The sequence below is a fragment of the Scyliorhinus canicula genome, chromosome 1 (assembly GCF_902713615.1).
Source record: "Scyliorhinus canicula chromosome 1, sScyCan1.1, whole genome shotgun sequence".
NCBI lineage: Eukaryota > Metazoa > Chordata > Chondrichthyes > Carcharhiniformes > Scyliorhinidae > Scyliorhinus > Scyliorhinus canicula.
The window spans coordinates 311,482,249-311,497,532 of NC_052146.1; the positions used below are offsets into that span (position 1 = coordinate 311,482,249).

A 15,284-nucleotide genomic window follows, 5' to 3' on the forward strand; every position below is an offset into this window, starting at 1 on the left:
TACAGAGTAAAGCTCCCTCTACACTGTCCCCATCAAACACTCCCAGGACAGGTACAGCACGGGGTTAGATACAGAGTAAAGCTCCCTCTACACTGTCCCCATCAAACACTCCCAGGACAGGTACAGCATGGGGTTAGATACAGAGTAAAGCTCCCTCTACACTGTCCCCATCAAACACTCCCAGGACAGGTACAGCATGGGGTTAGATACAGAGTAAAGCTCCCTCTACACTGTCCCCATCAAACACTCCCTGGACAGGTACAGCATGGGGTTAGATACAGAGTAAAGCTCACTCTACACTGTCCCCATCAAACACTCCCAGGACAGGGACAGCACGGGGTTAGATACAGAGTAAAGCTCCCTCTACACTGTCCCCATCAAACACTCCCAGGACAGGTACAGCACAGGGTTAGATACAGAGCAAAGCTCCCTCTACACTGTCCACATCAAATACTCCCAGGACAGGGACAGCACGGGGTTAGATACAGAGTAAAGCTCCCTCTACACTGTCCCCATCAAACACTCCCAGGACAGGTACAGCACGGTGTTAGATACAGAGTAAAGCTCCCTCTCTACTGTCCCCATCAAACACTCCCAGGACAGGTACAGCATGGGGTTAGATACAGAGCAAAGCTCCCTCTACACTGTCCCCATCAAACTCTCCCAGGACAGGTACAGCACAGCGTTAGATACAGAGTAAAGCTCCCTCTACACTGTCCCCATCAAACACTCCCAGGACAGATACAGCACGGGGTTAGAAACAGAGTAAAGCTCCCTCTACACTGTCCCCATCAATTACTCCCAGGACAGGTACAGCACGGGGTTAGAAACAGAGTAAAGCTCCGTCTACACTGCCCCCATCAAACACTCCCAGGACAGGTACAGCACGGGGTTAGACACAGACTAAAGCTCCCTCTACACTGTCCCCATCAATTACTCCCAGGACAGGTACAGCACGGGGTTAGAAACAGAGTAAAGCTCCGTCTACACTGTCCCCATCAAACACTCCCAGGACAGGTACAGCACGGGGTTAGATACAGTGTAAAGCTCCCTCTACACTGTCCCCATCAAACACTCCCAGGACAGGTAAAGCACGGGGTTAGATACAGAGTAAAGCTCCCTCTACACTGTCCCCATCAATTACTCCCAGGACAGGTACAGCACGGGGTTAGAAACAGAGTAAAGCACCCTCTACACTGCCCCCATCAAACACTCCCAGGGCAGGTACAGCACAGGATTAGATACAGAGTAAGATCCCTCTACACTGTCCCCATCAAACACTCCCAGGACAGGTACAGCACGGGGTTAGATACAGAGTAAAGCTCCCTCTACACTGTCCCCATCAAACACTCCCAGGACAGGTACAGCACGGGGTTAGATACAGAGTAAAGCTCCCCCTACACTGTCCCCATCAAACACTCCCAGGACAGGTATAGTACGGGGGTTGAAAAATGAACTAAAAATCACTTATTGTCACAAGTAGGCTTCATATGAAGTTACTGTGAAAAGCCCCTAGTCGCTACATTCCAGCGCCTGTTCGGGGAGGCTGGTACGGGAATTGAACCGTGCTGCTGGCCTGGCTAGGTCTGCTTTCAAAGGCAGCGATTTAACCCTGTGCTAAACCAGCCCCTAGGGTTAGATACAAAGTAAAGATTTCTCTCAATACTCACATTGCATCAGTTCTTGCCTAGATTGTGGTGGTAGATGACACTGCCGCACACTTCTGCCGACAGAGAGAGTTAGTCTCCCATCATCTGCAGAGACAGAAGCAAAGACAAGGAATAGGAATTTTAGCTTGCAAAATTTCCTGCTAAACAATAGAGCTGATCAGCTTCTGACTCATTGTCTGATTAATACTGCATGAACCATGTTGATGTGGGAGCACAGGCATTACACGGGTCAGTCCTGAGGGAGTGCTGCACTGTCAGAGGGACAGTACTGAGGGAATGCTGCACTGTCAGAGGGTCAGTACTGAGGGAGTGCCGCACTGTCAGAGGGTCAGTACTGAGGGAGTGCTGCACGGTGAGAGGGTCAGTACTGAGGGATTGCTGCACTGTCAGAGGGTCAGTACTGAGGGAGTGCTGCACTGTCAGAGGGTCAGTACTGAGGGAGTGCTGCACTGTCAGAGGGTCAGTACTGAGGGAGTGCCGCACTGTCAGAGGGTCAGTACTGAGGGAGTGTCGCACTGTCAGAGGGTCAGTACTGAGGGAGTGCTGCACTGTCAGAGGGTCAGTACTGAGGGAGTGTCGCACTGTCAGAGGGTCAGTACTGAGGGAGTGCTGCACTGTCAGAGGGTCAGTACTGAGGGAGTGCCGCACTGTCAGAGAGTCAGTACTGAGGGAGTGCTGCACTGTCAGAGGGTCAGTACTGAGGGAGTGCTGCACTGTCAGAGGGTCAGTACTGAGGGCGTGCTGCACTGTCAGAGGGACAGCACTGAGGGAGTGCTGCACTGTCAGAGGGTCAGTACTGAGGGAGTGCCGCACTGTCAGAGGGTCAGTACTGAGGGAGTGCCGCACTGTCAGAGGATCAGTACTGAGGGAGTGCCACACTGTCAGAGGGTCAGTACTGAGGGAGTGCCGCACTGTCAGAAGGTCAGTACTGAGGGAATGCTGCACTGTCAGAGGGTCAATACTGAGGGAGTGCTGCACTGTCAGAGGGTCAGTACTGAGGGAGCGCTGCACTGTCAGAGGGTCAGTGCTGAGGGAGTGCTGCACTGTCAGAGGGTCAGTACTGAGGGAGTGCCGCACTGTCAGAGGGTCAGTACTGAGGGAGTACTGCACTGTCAGAGGGTCAGTACTGAGGGAGTGCCGCACTGTCAGAGGGTCAGTACTGAGGGAGTGCTGCACTGTCAGAGGGTCAGTACTGAGGGAGTGCTGCACTGTCAGTGGGTCAGTACTGAGGGAGTGCTGCACTGTCAGAGTGTCAGTACTGACGGAGTGCTGCACTGTCAGAGGATCAGTCCTGAGGGAATGCTGCACTGTCAGAGGGTCAGTACTGAGGGAGCGCTGCACTGTCAGAGGGTCAGTCCTGAGGGAATGCTACACTGTCAGAGGGTGAGTACTGAGGGAGTGCGGCACTGTCAGAGGGTCAGTACTCAGGGAGTGCTGCACTGTCAGAGGGTCAGTACTCAGGGAGTGGCACACTGTCAGAGGGTCAGTACTGAGGGAGTGCTGCACTGTCAGCGTCAGTACTGAGGGAGTGCGGCACTTAGAGGGTCAGTACTGAGCGAGTGCCGCACTGTCAGAGGGTTAGTACTGAGGGAATGCTGCACTGTCAGAGGATCAGTACTGAGGGAGTGCTGCACGGTGAGAGGGTCAGTACTGAGGGAGTGCCGCACTGTCAGAGGGTCAGTACTGAGGGAGTGCCGCACTGTCAGAGGGTCAGTACTGAGGGAGTGCCGCACTGTCAGAGGGTCAGTACTGAGGGAGTGCTGCACGGTCAGAGGGTCAGTACTAAGGGAGTGCTGCACTGTCAGAGGGTCAGTACTGAGGGAGTGCCGCACTGTCAGAGGGTCAGTACTGAGGGAGTGCCGCACTGTCAGAGGGTCAGTACTGAGGGAGTGCTGCACTGTCAGAGGGTCAGTGCTGAGGGAGTGCTACACTGTGAGAGGGTCAGTACTGAGGGAGTGCCGCACTGACAGAGGGTCAGTACTGAGGGAGTGCTGCACGGTCAGAGGGTCAGTGCTGAGGGAGTGCTACACTGTGAGAGGGTCAGTACTGAGGGAGTGCCGCACTGACAGAGGGTCAGTACTGAGGGAGTGCTGCACGGTCAGAGGGTCAGTGCTGAGGGAGTGCTACACTGTGAGAGGGTCAGTACTGAGGGAGTGCTGCACTGTCAGAGGGTCAGTACTGAGGGAGTGCCGCACTGTCAGAGGGTCAGTACTGAGGGAATGCCGCACTGTCAGAAGGTCAGTACTGAGGGAGTGCTGCACTGTCAGAGGGTCAGTACTGAGGAAAGACTCCTTCCATGAGTTAATTACTGGATCTTGTCGACTGGATCAATTATAACTTCAAGTTTTTAGGTGTACAGATCACCAACAGCCTGACCTGGTCCTCCCATGCCGACACTATAGTTAAGAAAGCCAACCAACGACTCTACTTTCTCAGAAGACTGAGGAAATTTGGCATGTCAGCTACAACCCTCAACAACCTTTACTGATGCTCCATAGAAAGCATTCTTTCTGGTTGTATCACAGCTTGGTATGGAGCCTGCTCTGCCCAAGACCACAGGAAACTACAAAAGGTTGTGAATGTAGCCCAGTCCATCACGCAAACCAGCCTCCTATCCATTGACTCTATCGATAATTCCCGCTGCCTCAGAAAGGCAGCCAGCATAATTAAGGACCCCACGCACCCCGGGCATATTCTCTTCCACCTTCTTCCGACAGGAAAAAGATACCAAAGTTTGAGGTCACATACCAACCGACTCAAGAACAGCTTCTTCCCTGCTGCCATCAGACTTTTGAATGGACCTATCTCGAGAAAAGTTGATCTTTTCTCTACACCTTGCTATAACTGTAACATTATATTCTGCAGTCCCTCCTTCCTTCCCTATGTACGGTATGCATTGTCTGTACAGCATGCAAGAAACAATACTTTTCACTGTATACTAATACAGGTGACAAGAATAAATCAAATCTTAAAAGTAAACAATAATTTCAGTGGAGATGGCGATTGGCCGATTGTTTTTGGGAATGCTGCAAAAGGCCAATGGTAGTTGTAGAAATGGTGTCACAGACAGTCTCTGAGCTGTACCCACCGTGCAAGGAGGCCGACATGTCCGTGCTCTGTGATAGGCCTGCGCTCTGTGAGGCCGACATGTCCATGCTCTGTGATAGGCCCACGCTCTGTGAGGCCGACATGTCCATGCTCTGTGATAGGCCCACGCTCTGTGATGGGGCCGACATGTCCATGCTCTGTGATAGGCTCGCGCTCTGTGATGGGGCCAGGTTGTGGGGTGAATCCTGGCTCTCTGCCGATTGAGCCTGTGCGTCCTCCTGACCTGTGAAAGGAAAGCACAGTTTGTTATTCTGCAGTGTCAGTGGAGTACTGACCCTCTGACAACGGAGTCCCTGAGGACTGCTCTGTACACTGTCATTATCTAACTAAACAACACCTTCCACAGCGGCTCTCTCTGTCTCTCATCAACCACTCAATGTGTTTGTGCTTGAGAAGTTACAATGGGCTAGACTTTCCGTTCCTGCCACTAAGTGCTGACCCCAACGGAGGATCAGGGGAGTTCCACAACGGAAATATCGGCACCACACCTGCACCGATTCTGCTACCGGTGAGGGGCGGGAACCGGCGCCGCGTCAAACACCCGCAGGACACGTGGAAAATGGCGCGGGAATCGTGGGGTCCGTGCTGGACATGCACAGGGCTGACAAGCTGCAGCCGTATGTACGCCTATCCCCTCACACACATACCGATCGCACCCGAAACGGTGGTGGTTGTCCTGGATCACGTCCCTGCCCATCCTGACCCCACAGCCCACCTCTCAGCTGCCCCCCACTACTCCCCCCCCCCCCCCCCAGATCTGGCAGAAGCCCCCCCCCCCCCCCCCCCCCCCAGCCCTGGCGGAAGCCCCCCCCCCCAGCCCTCACGGAAGCCCCCCCCCCAGCCCTGACGGAAGCCCCCCCCCCCGGCCCTGGCGGAAGCCCCCCCCAGCCCTGACGGAAGCCCCCCCCCCGGCCCTGGCATAAGCCCTCCCAGCCCTGACGGAAGCCCCCCCGGCCCTGACGGAAGCCCCCCCCAGCCCTGACGGAAGCCCCCCCCCCGGCCCTGGCATAAGCCCTCCCAGCCCTGACGGAAGCCCCCCCCGGCCCTGACGGAAGCCCCCCCAGCCCTGACGGAAGCCCCCCCCCCGGCCCTGGCATGAGCCCTCCCAGCCCTGACGGAAGCCCCCCCGGCCCTGACGGAAGCCCCCCCGGCCCTGGCGGAAGCCCCCCCGGCCCTGGCGGAAGCCCCCCCCCCCCCCGGCCCTGGCAGAAGCCCCCCCCAGCCCTGGCGGAAGCCCCCCCCCGGCCAGAGGCATGGCTATCGGTGAAGTATGGCAGTGCTGGACACTATCTGCACGATCTCTCTCTCTCTCCGCAGCCACGCCAGGCTCACGGCTGTTGAGACCCCACGTGGCCGTGCTGTCTGAAATTCGGCCCATCGGAGGCGGAGCATCGTGGGTAGGCCACGATAATGAGATGCAGTTGCCACTGTGTGCGGCGCGTCTCGATGACGATATAGGTAAAAAACGGGATGAGGTCCTACAAGCTGAATTCAGGGAGTTAGGAGTTAAACTAAAAAGTAGGACCTCAAAGGTAGTAATCTCAGGATTGCTACCAGTGCCACGAGCTAGTCAGAGTAGGAATGTCAGGATAGATAGGATGAATCCGTGGCTCGAGAGATGGTGCAAGAGGGAGGGAATCAAATTCCTGGGGCATTGGGACCGGTTCTGGGGGAGGTGGGACCAGTACAAACTGGACGGTCTGCACCTGGGCAGGACTGGAACCGATGTCCTAGGGGGGGTGTTTGCTAGAGCTGTTGGGGAGGGTTTAAACTAATGTGGCAGGGGGATGGGAACCGATGCAGGAAGTTGGAAGGTAGTAAAACAGGGACAGAAGCAAAAGGAAGTAAGGGGAAAAGTGCAAGGCAGAGAAGACATAGTCAAAAATCAAAAAGGGCGACAGTACAAGGTACAGTGACTGAGGGGAGCTCAGTGAATAGGCCCAGTAATAACAAAAGGAATAAAACTGGAGATGTTAAGATTCAAAACAGAGGTAAAAAAACCAACATAAGTGTACTTTACCTGAATGCTCGTAGTATTCGGAATAAGGTAAATGAGTTGATGGCGCAAATCATCGTGAATGACTATGATTTAGTGGCCATTACTGAAACATGGTTAAAGGATGGTCACGACTGGGAGTTAAATATCCGAGGGTATCAAACTATTCGGAAGGACAGAGTGGATGGTAAGGGAGGTGGTGTTGCTCTGTTATTTAAGGATGACATCCGGGCAATAGTAAGGGATGACATCGGTGCTATGGAGGATAAGGTTGAATCCATTTGGGTGGAAATCAGGAATAGTAAGGCGAAAAAGTCACTGATAGGAGTAGTCTATTGGCCACCAAGTAGGAACGTTATGGTGGGGCAGGCAATAAACAAAGAAATAACTGATGCATGTAGAAATGGTACAGCAGTTATCATGGGGGATTTTAATCTACATGTCGATTGGTTTAACCAGGTCGGTCAAGGCAACCTTGAGGGGGAGTTTATAGAATGTATCCGCGATAGTTTCCTAGAACAGTATGTAATGGAACCTATGAGGGAACAAGCGGTCCTAGATCTTAAGACCATAAGACCATAAGACATAGGAGTGGAAGTAAGGCCATTCGGCCCATCGAGTCCACTCCGCCATTCAATCATGGCTAATGGGCATTTCAACTCCACCTACCAGCATTCTCCCCGTAGCCCTTAATTCCTCGCGACATCAAGAATTTATCTATCTCTGCCTTGAAGCCATTTAGCGTCCCGGCCTCCACTGCACTCCGCGGCAATGAATTCCACAGGCCCACCACTCTCTGGCTGAAGAAATGTCTCCGCATTTCTGTTCTGAATTTACCCCCTCTAATTCTAAGGCTGTGCCCACGGGTCCTCGTCTCCTCACCTAACGGAAACAGTTTCTTTGCGTCCACCCTTTCTAAGCCATGTATTATCTTGTAAGTTTCTATTAGATCTCCCCTTAACCTTCTAAACTCCAATGAATACAATCCCAGGATCCTCAGCCGTTCCTCATATGTTAGACCCGCCATTCCAGGGATCATCCGTGTGAATCTCCGCTGGACACGCTCCAGTGCTAGTGTGTCCTTCCTGAGATGTGGGGCCCAAAACTGGACACAGTACTCCAAATGGGGCCTAACCAGAGCCTTATAAAGGCTCAGTAGCACATCGCTGCTTTTATATTCCAACCCTCTTGAGGTAAATGACAACATTGCATTCGCTTTCTTAATCACGGATTCAACCTGCATGTTTACCTTTAGGGAATCCTCGATTAGCACTCCCAGATCCCTTTGTACTTTGGCATTATGAATTTTCTCACCGTTTAGAAAGTAGTCTATGCTTGGATTCTTTTTTCCAAAGTGCAAGACCTCACATTTTCTCACGTTGAATTGCATCAGCCATTTCCTGCACCACTCTCCCAAACTGTCTAGATCCTTCTGCAGCCTCCCCACTTCCTCAGCACTACCTGCCTGACCACCTAACTTCGTATCATCGGCAAACTTCGCTAGAATGCCCCCAGTCCCTTCATCCAGATCATTAATATATATGGTGAACAGCTGCGGCCCCAACACTGAACCCTGTGGGACACCGCTGGTCACCGGCTGCCATTCCGAAAAAGAACCTTTTATCCCAACTCTCTGCCTTCTGTCAGACAGCCAATCCTCAACCCATGCCAGTAGCTCACCTTGAACACCATGGGCCCTCACCTTACTCAGCAGCCTCCTGTGTGGCACCTTATCAAAGGCCTTTTGGAAATCCAGATAGACCACATCCACTGGGTTTCCCTGGTCTAACCTACTTGTCACCTCCTCAAAGAATTCTAACAGGTTCGTCAGGCACGACCTCCCCTTACTAAATCCATGTTGACTTGTTCTAATCCGACCCTGCTCTTCCAAGAATTTAGAAATCTCATCCTTAACGATCGATTCTAGAATTTTACCAACAACCGAGGTTAGGCTAATTGGCCTATAATTTTCCATCTTTTGTCTTGATCCTTTCTTGAACAAGGGGGTTACAACAGCGATCTTCCAATCGTCCGGGACTTTCCCTGACTCCAGTGATTTTTGAAAGATCTCAACCAACGCTTCCGCTATTTCTTCAGCCACCTCCCTCAGAACTCTAGGATGTAGCCCATCGGGGCCAGGAGATTTGTCAATTTTAAGACCTTTTAGCTTTTTTAGCACCATCTCTTTTGTAATGGCAACCATACTCAACTCAGCCCCCTGACCCTCTATAATTTTTGGGATATTACTCATGTCTTCTACTGTGAAGACAGACGCAAAGTACTTATTAAGTTCTCCAGCCATTTCCTCATCTCCCATCACTAGCCTTCCAGAATCAGTTTGAATTGGCCCAATGTCTACTTTGGCCTGTCGTTTGTTTCTTATGTATTGAAAGAAACTTTTACTATCATTTCTTATATTACTGGCTAGCCTGCCTTCATATTTGATCCTCTCCTTCCTTATTTGTCTCTTTAATAAGGGAAGTTAACACGTGGCTGAAAGAGTGGTGTGGGAAAGAGGGGTTCCTTTTCATGGGACACTGGCATCAGATTTGGGACAGGGGGGACCTATACCGTTGGGATGGTCTCCACCTGAACCGAGCTGGGACCAGTGTTCTGGCGAAAAGAGTAAATAGGGTGGTCAATAGGACTTTAAACTAGAGATTGGGGGGGAAGGGAAAGTCAGGGAACCAAGAGGTGAAGGAATCAGTGGGAAGCGTAGCTGCTTAGGATTACAAAAAATCACGAAAAGACAGAGCTCAGGAGAGGTTACGATAGTCCCCATCTCACAAAATATGACACAGTGTATGGAAAGGCTCAGTAAACCAAGGTCCACCACACTAAGAAAACAAAAAGGGACAGTCAATAGGGAATTAAAGGTGCTATATTTAAATGCCCGCAGTGTACGGAACAAGGTAGATGAGCTTGTGGCCCAGATTGTGACTGGCAGGTATGATGTGGTAGGCATCACAGAGACATGGTTGCAGGGGGTTCAGGACTGGCAGTTAAACATCCAGGGATTTACAACCTATCGAAAAGACAGAGAGGTGGGTAGAGGGGGCGGGGTTGCCTTGTTAATTAGAAATGAAATTAAATCAATAGCACTAAACGACATAGGGTCAGACGATGTGGAGTCTGTGTGGGTAGAGTTGAGGAACCACAAAGGCAAAAAAAACCATAATGGGAGTTATGTACAGGCCTCCTGACAGTGGTCAGGACCAGGGGCACAAAATGCACCACGAAATAGAAAGGGCATGTCAGAAAGGCAAGGTCACAGTGATCATGGGGGACTTCAATATGCAGGTGGACTGGGTAAATAATGTTGCCAGTGGACCCAAAGAAAGGGAATTCATTGAATGTTTACAGGATGGCTTTTTGGAACAGCTTGTGATGGAGCCCACGAGGGAACAGGCTATTCTGGACTTAGTGTTATGTAATGAGCCAGAATTGATAAAAGATCTTAAAGTAAGGGAACACTTAGGAAGCAGTGATCATAATATGGTAGAATTCAGTCTGCAATTTGAAAGAAGGAAGGTAGAATCAGATGTAAAGGTTTTACAGTTAAATAAAGGTAATTACAGGCGCATGAGGGAGGAACTGACGAAAATCGACTGGAAGCAGAGCCTAGTGGGAAAGACAGTAGAACAGCAATGGCAGGAGTTTCTGGGAGTAATTGAGGACACAGTGCAGAGGTTCATCCCGAAGAAAAGAAAGGTTATCAGAGGGAGGATTAGGCAGCCATGGCTGACAAAGGAAGTCAGGGAATGCATCAAGGCAAAAGAGAGAGCCTATAATGTGGCAAAGAGTAGTGGGAAGTCAGAAGATTGGGAAGGCTACAAAAACAAACAGAGGATAACAAAGAGAGAAATAAGGAAGGAGAGGATCAAATATGAAGGTAGGCTAGCCAGTAACATTAGGAATGATAGTAAAAGTTTCTTTAAATACATTAAAAACAAACGGGAGGCAAAAGTAGACATTGGGCCGCTCCAAAATGACGCTGGTAATCTAGTGATGGGAGACAAGGAAATAGCTGAGGAACTTAATAAGTACTTTGCGTCCGTCTTCACAGTAGAAGACATGAGTAATATCCCAACAATTCAGGAAAGTCAGGGGGCAGAGTTGAATATGGTTGCCATCACAAAGGAGAAGGTGCTAGAGAAACTAAAAGGTCTGAAAATTGATAAATCTCCGGGCCCAGATGGGCTACATCCTAGAGTTCTAAAGGAGATAGCTGAAGAAATAGTGGAGGCGTTAGTTATGATCTTTCAAAATTCACTGGAATCAGGGAAAGTCCCAGAGGATTGGAAAATCGCTGTTGTAACCCCCCTGTTCAAGAAGGGAACAAGAAAAAAGATGGAAAATTATAGGCCAATTAGCCTAACCTCGGTTGTTGGCAAAATTCTAGAATCCATCGTTAAGGATGAGATTTCTAAATTCTTGGAAGTGCAGGGTCGGATTAGGACAAGTCAGCATGGATTTAGTAAGGGGAGGTCGTGCCTGACAAACCTGTTAGAGTTCTTTGAAGAGATAACAAATAGGTTAGACCAAGGAGAGCCAATGGATGTTATCTATCTTGACTTCCAAAAGGCCTTTGACAAGGTGCCTCACGGGAGACTGCTGAGTAAAATAAGGGCCCATGGTATTCGAGGCAAGGTACTAACATGGATTGACGATTGGCTGTCAGACAGAAGGCAGAGAGTTGGGATAAAAGGTTCTTTTTCGGAATGGCAACCGGTGACAAGTGGTGTCCCGCAGGGTTCAGTGTTGGGGCCACAGCTGTTCTCTTTATATATTAACGATCTAGATGACGGAACTGGGGGCATTCTGGCCAAGTTTGCCGATGATACAAAGATAGGTGGAGGGGCAGGTAGTATTGAGGAGGTGGGGAGGCTGCAGAAAGATTTAGACAGTTTAGGAGAATGGTCCAAGAAGTGGCTGATGAAATTCAACGTGGGCAAGTGCGAGGTCTTGCACTTTGGAAAAAAGAATAGAGGCATGGACTATTTTCTAAACGGTGACAAAATTCATAATGCTAAAGTGCAAAGGGACTTGGGAGTCCTAGTCCAGGATTCTCTAAAGGTAAACTTGCAGGTTGAGTCCGTAATTAAGAAAGCAAATGTAATGTTGTCATTTATCTCAAGAGGCTTGGAATATAAAAGCAGGGATGTACTTCTGAGGCTTTATAAAGCACTAGTTAGGCCCCATTTAGAATACTGTGAGCAATTTTGGGCCCCACACCTCAGGAAGGACATACTGGCACTGGAGCGGGTCCAGCGGAGATTCACACGGATGATCCCAGGAATGGTAGGCCTAACATACGATGAACGTCTGAGGATCGTGGGATTATATTCATTGGAGTTTAGGAGGTTGAGGGGAGATCTAATAGAAACTTACAAGATAATGAATGGCTTGGATAGGATGGACGTAGGGAAGTTGTTTCCATTAGCAGGGGAGACTAGGACGCGGGGGCACAGCCTTAGAATAAAAGGGAGTCACTTTAGAACAGAGATGAGGAGAAATTTCTTCAGCCAGAGAGTGGTAGGTCTGTGGAATTCATTGCCACAGAGGGCGGTGGAGGCCGGGACATTGAGTGTCTTTAAGACAGAAATTGATAAATTCTTGATTTCTCGAGGAATTAAGGGCTATGGGGAGAGAGCGGGTAAATGGAGTTGAAATCAACCATGATTGAATGGTGGAGTGGACTCGATGGGCCGAATGGCCTTACTTCCGCTCCTATGCCTTATGGTCTTATGGTCTTAACCTGTTTGTTTTTGTAGCCTTCCCAATCTTCTGATTTCCCAGTGCTTTTGGCCACTTTATAGGATCTCTCTTTTTCTTTGATACATTTCCTGACCTCCTTTGTCAGCCATGGCTGTCTAATCCCTCCCCGGATAATCTTTCTTTTCTTGGGGATGAACCTCTGTACAGTGTCCTCAATTATGCATACAAACTCCTGCCATTTTTGCTCTGCTGTCTTCCCCACTAGGGTCTGCTTCCAGTCGATTTTCGCCAGTTCCTCTCTCATGCCCTCGTAATTACCTTTATTTAACTGTAACACCATTACATCCGATTTTGCCTTCTCTCTTTCAAACTGCAGACTGAACTCGCCCATATTATGATCGCTGCTTCCTAAGTGTTCCCTTACTTTAAGATCTTTTATAAAGTGTGGTTCATTACATAGCACCAGGTCCAGAATAGCCTGCTCCCTTGTGGGCTCCATGACATCTTGTCCTGTGTAATGAAACAAGATTGATTCATGATCTCATAGTTAGGGATCCTCTCGGAAGGAGCGATCACAATATGGTGGAATTTAAAATACAGATGGAGGGTGAGAAGGTAAAATCAAATACTAGTGTTTTGTGTTTAAACAAAGGAGATTACAATGGGATGAGAGAAGAACTAGCTAAGGTAGACTGGGAGCAAAGACTTTATGGTGGAACAGTTGAGGAACAGTGGAGAACCTTCCAAGCGATTTTTCACAGTGCTCAGCAAAGGTTTATACCCACAAAAAGGAAGGACGGTAGAAAGAGGGAAAATCGACCGTGGATATCTAAGGAAATAAGGGAGAGTATCAAATCGAAGGAAAGAGCATACAAAGTGGCAAAGATTGGTGGGAGACTAGAGTACTGGGAAATATTTAAGGGGCAACAGAAAGGTACTAAAAAATCTATAAAGAAGAGTAAGATAGAGTATGAGAGTAAACTTGCTCAAAATATAAAAACACAGCAAAAGTTTTTACAAATATATAAAGCAAAAAAGAGTGGCCAAGGTAAATATTGGTCCTTTAGAGAGGGTGAGAAGGGAGTTTTAATAATGGGAAATGAGGAAATGGCTGAGGAACTGAACAGGTTTTTTGGGTCGGTCTTCACAGTGGAAGACACAAATAACATGCCAGCGACTGATAGAAATTAGGCTATGACAGGTGAGGACCTTGAGAGGATTGTTATCACTAAGGAGGGAGTGATGGGCAAGCTAATGGGGCTAAAGATAGACAAGTCTCCTGGCCCTGATGGAATGCACCCCAGTTTGCTAAAAGAGATGGCTAGGGAAATTGCAGATGCACTAGTGATAATTTACCGAAATTCACTAGACTCTGGGGTGGTCCCGGTGGATTGGAAATTAGCAAACGTGAGACCACTGTTTAAAAAAGGAGGTAGGCAGAAAGCAGGAAATTATAGGCCAGTGAGCTTAACTTCGGTGGTAAGGAAGATGCTGAAATCTATCATCAAGGAAGAAATAGCGAGGCATCTGGATAGAAATTGTCCCATTGGGCAGACGCAGCATGGGTTCGTAAAGGGCAGGTCATGCCTAACTAATTTAGTGGAATTTTTTGAGGACATTACCAGTGCAGTAGATAACGGGGAGCCAATGGATGTGGTATATCTGGATTTCCAGAAAGCCTTTGACAAGGCGCCACACAAAAGGTTGCTGCATAAGTTAAAGATAATTAATAAGATTAATGCATGGCATTAAGGGTAAAGTAGTAGCATGGATAGAGGATTGGTTAATTAATAGTTAGATGGATTGGCAGCGCTAAATTGCCCCTCAATTGGATAAATTAAAAAAAAGTTTTCTAAATTATTTCATGGAATGCTGATCATTGGCAAGGCCAGCATTCATTACCCAGCGTCCATTGCCATTGAATGGACTGTTTTAAGAGGCTATTTCAGAGGGTAGTTAAGAGTCAACCACATTGCTGTGGGTCTGCAGTTACAGGGAGACCCAACCAGACCAGATCTGCATGGCAGATTTCCTTCATGGACCAGATGGGCTTTTACAACATCAACTATAGTTGTCATGGTCACCATGGGTGAGATTAGCTTTATAGAACATATAACATAGAACATGCAGTGCAGAAAGAGGCCATTTGGCTCATCGAGTCTGCACCGACCCACTTAAGCCCTCACTTCCACCCTATCCCTGTAACCCAATAACCCCTCCTCACCTTTTTGGTCACTGAGGGCAATTTATCATGGCCAATCCACCTAACCTGCACATCTTTGGACTGTGAGGAAACTGGAGCACCCGGAGGAAACCCACGCAGACACGGGGAGAACGTGCAGACTCCGCACAGACAGTGACCCAAGCCGGGAATTGAACCTGGGACCCTGGGGCTGTGAAGCTACAGTGCTAACCACTGTGCTACCGTGCTGCCCAATGCCCTGACCATTAGCCTGGGTTATTGGATTACTGGTCCAGTGATGTGATCACCACACCACCATCTCCCGAAGTACGTCCAAGTCAATGATGTTGCCATGGGAACCCCTTTAGGCCCAGTCCTCGCAAACATCTTTGATAGGTTCAATGAGAAATGTGTCTTCAATGGAATGGCTCCATCCTGCGCTTATATTCTCCTTCACATAGAAACAGAGAAAATAGAAGCAGGAGGAGGCCATTCGGCCCATCAAGCCTGCTCTGCCATTCATTATGATTATGGCTGATCATCAAGTTCAGTACCCTGATCCCGCCTTCCCCCCATATCCCCCGATCCCTTTAGCCCCAAGAGCAAAATC

General features: G+C 49.2%; 1 protein-coding gene across 2 annotated transcripts in view; it reads right to left on the reverse strand.

Annotated features, from left to right (window-relative positions):
- The window catches only part of LOC119976808 (tripartite motif-containing protein 65-like), an 82,031-nt gene that overhangs the window by 858 nt on the left and 65,889 nt on the right, over positions 1–15,284 (reverse strand). Inside the window, exons 4-6 of one of the 2 annotated variants that reach the window (XM_038817611.1) lie at positions 4,850–5,001; positions 4,759–4,810; positions 1,671–1,754 (exon numbers count right to left, since the gene is read on the reverse strand). In XM_038817611.1, the coding sequence (XP_038673539.1) occupies positions 1,671–1,754; positions 4,759–4,810; positions 4,850–5,001 (288 nt within the window). Of the gene's footprint in view, positions 1–1,670; positions 1,755–4,758; positions 5,002–15,284 lie in introns of both variants that reach the window. The other variant, XM_038817610.1, reaches the window with a different exon arrangement.